The sequence below is a fragment of the Henckelia pumila genome, chromosome 3, assembly GCF_033568475.1.
Source record: "Henckelia pumila isolate YLH828 chromosome 3, ASM3356847v2, whole genome shotgun sequence".
Classification (NCBI taxonomy): Eukaryota; Viridiplantae; Streptophyta; class Magnoliopsida; order Lamiales; family Gesneriaceae; genus Henckelia; species Henckelia pumila.
In genome coordinates this window covers 140,816,088-140,819,004 of record NC_133122.1, presented here as the reverse complement: position 1 = coordinate 140,819,004, position 2,917 = coordinate 140,816,088, and the positions used below count along the sequence as shown (strand labels likewise).

Sequence of the window (2,917 nt, the reverse complement as noted above, 5' to 3'; positions counted from 1 at the left end):
AAAAATGCAAGTGGATATCCCCAGAGTTAGTTAAAAGTAACCTTTTGTTATCTGAAGTATCCGTGTTGCATGTTAGCTGCTTCGTCCTGGGATAACTATGATTATGTTTGCATGTATGTTGTTGAGCATTAGCAGACAATATATATATATATATATATATATATATATCCCCAATATCCAATTCAATGTGACCCAACACTTTAATGGTAAGAATGCAAACTCTATTTCTACTGCACATCAAATACCAACACATCATCAACCCCAAACTCAAGACATACACATTTTGCTCACTCAAACATGAAACTTACACAAACTTACACTTCTCTATGATGAGAAATACACTTCTAACTAACTGGTAATCCAACTAACTTCATCTTTCTAGCTGAGAAACATTCAAATTGATGGAGGATTGTTTCTTCTTTTTAATCTTCATCTGCTTTTTCACCAGAACTGAGATTCGAGCAAAACTGAGCTTCTTTCTCTGCGAAGGAAATTCGGGATTCTCTTTACCCTCTTTCTTGAGAAGGTGTCTGAGTGACACTTGGCGATTCACGATATTCTTTTCTCCTTGCATCCCATTTCCATACTCTTTGGTTAGAAGAAGTTTCCTGCTCAATATTTTCCCAATTGAGAGACTTGGCTTCAACACTGGTTTTAACTCATCATTCTTCTCATGATTTGTACCACTTTCATCCAGCATATGAGATTCTTGACAATGGAGGAATTGATGAGAATTCGTAAATTTAGTAGTGTTGTGCACGGAGCGCTGTTTCTGACTGTGCTCGGATCTCCACTTTCGTAGCGCCTCTTCAACTGCCAATTTACTTGTGTTTGCCGCTTGCACTCTACTCAATGCTTCTTCCAATGTCCCTTTGCTAATTTTAAGTTCTTCAGTTACTTTTTCAACCCTGTTTAAGATATCTGTCTTTGACAAATTAGCATGCACTGCTGCTCTATCCTTACAAGCTTCATTTGCTTCTATAGCCCTGGAGATTAAGGATGAGTATTCCTCCAAAGTAAGAGTCACACTTTCACATTTATGCTCAGAAGCATTGGACTTGCTTTCTTCACCATTGGATAATGCTCTGATTTCTGCAAGGGCGACAGCTTCAGAAGCCTTGGCTGCTTTCTTCATCTTTTTAGCCGCAACCAACCTTTTCTCAGCCGCCTTGATCCCACTCCTCGTCTGTTCAATCTGAGACAATGCCCTCAACACTTCAGATCTTGCAGCTTTCCCAACTTCCTTGAATTGTTCCGTCTCAGAGCTTAGCTTCTGAAGCTCCCTCGTGACAACATCCAAGTGATTAGCAGAACTACTACTACCTTGGACTTGAGCATGTTTGGCCAATTCTAGCGCCTGTTTTGTCTGATCTAACTCCTCCTCAAGAGAAGAAATTTGTAAGGTATTAGAAGACAACCTTTGTCGGGTCTTATCGAGCAACTTTCTTTCTTTCTCAATTTTCTTGTTATACAGGTAGACAGTAGCTCGAATATCTACAAGATCAGTAGTAGTCCTAGCTAAGTTCATCTTAGCCTGTTCCAGCTCAAGTAGGATGATTCCAGGAGCGTCAAAGGCATTCATGTTGCTTTCATGGTTTTCCTTTTCTGCTTTTTCAGCCACAGAATTCACATTGTTCTGCTTCCAGGAGTTTTCTTTTGTGGATGCTTCTTTCTGCAACTTGAACTTGAGTTCTTCTACGGTTCTTCTAGTGGTTTCCAGTTGTTTTAAAACATCAAGAGTTTCCCTTTCCTTGATAATCAGATCCCTTCCTAACTGTTCCGCCTGTTCACGAACAACACAAGTCAAACAATATACCACAGGAATATCCGAACTACAAAACAAGACAAATCTTAAGGCAATCATCAAGCCATATAGAAAGCCACACATTGACAAATTCCCGAAAATTCGATCCAAATCCATACCAGCAATAAAGAAATTATCACAATACGGATGATGCAGTAACAAACAACTACAGCACATCTCATATAAAATCGAAAACAAAAGGTGTATGATACTGTATTACTGTAACTGGACTTTTGGAGATATGATACCGGTACAAAACGAAAGAACGCAAAATGTACACTATGATTCTAAATTTGGTATAAAGGTGGGACATTTACATCAAATTACCAGCAAAAAATATCTTAAACCCCACACTCTCCTGACATTGAAAAAAAAAATAACGAAACACACTCGCTAATCCCCGCAGCAATTATCCACACCCCTACACTGTGAAGCCATTATCTCACACGAAATCACAGCAAAAATCAAACCCATGAACAGAAAAAATAACCCCGAATGGAAAAGTGTAAAACCTGAGAAGCATGTACACGGGAACTGGGTTTCCAGAAACCCATACCACCGAACCGGTTGACAGCCTCCTTAACCGACTCAAATGGCGCTGATGTGTCAATCTCAACCCTCGCCGACCCCTCTGATTTCACCGAATCAAGGATTTCGGTAGCCATTGAAAGGAATAGAAGAAGAAGAAGAAGAAGATTCCAAACAAGCGTGTCTCTGTATGTTTGTGTATATATATATATGTAGAAGAAAGTGAAGAGAGTAACGTTAACTTTCCTTGGATAGCGTGATGATGTCAAATATGTTATATAAGGAAACAGAGTCCCAACGTTTGGATTTTGCGAGTAAAATGAGATTTCATTCCCATATTCTGTTTGGGAGGGAAATTCTTTCGATATTCTATCCACAATATTTAGGTAACAGATTTTAAATTTTATTTTTATTTGGGAGAAAAGTTGAATTGTTTGTGTGATCACGATCTGATTAGAGAGTTTTGGGTTGTTGATTCTTCAATTTTGATCGAGATTGTATAAGTCGATTACAAGTATTTGCCATGACACAAGTATTTTTTTGTTCATTTTAAAAATATAATTATTTTTATAATAGGTATGAATC

General features: G+C 38.2%; 1 protein-coding gene across 1 annotated transcript; it reads right to left on the bottom strand.

Annotated features, from left to right (window-relative positions):
* Positions 1 to 230: 230 nt before the first annotated feature.
* On the bottom strand, positions 231 to 2,483 carry LOC140892658 (WEB family protein At2g38370-like). The gene is made up of 2 exons (XM_073301605.1): positions 2,317 to 2,483; positions 231 to 1,783 (listed from the first exon to the last, which is right to left on the bottom strand). Exons 1-2 carry the CDS (start codon positions 2,467 to 2,469, stop codon positions 371 to 373), a joined length of 1,566 nt encoding a protein of 521 aa, XP_073157706.1. The 5' UTR covers positions 2,470 to 2,483; the 3' UTR covers positions 231 to 370.
* Positions 2,484 to 2,917: the final 434 nt, after the last annotated feature.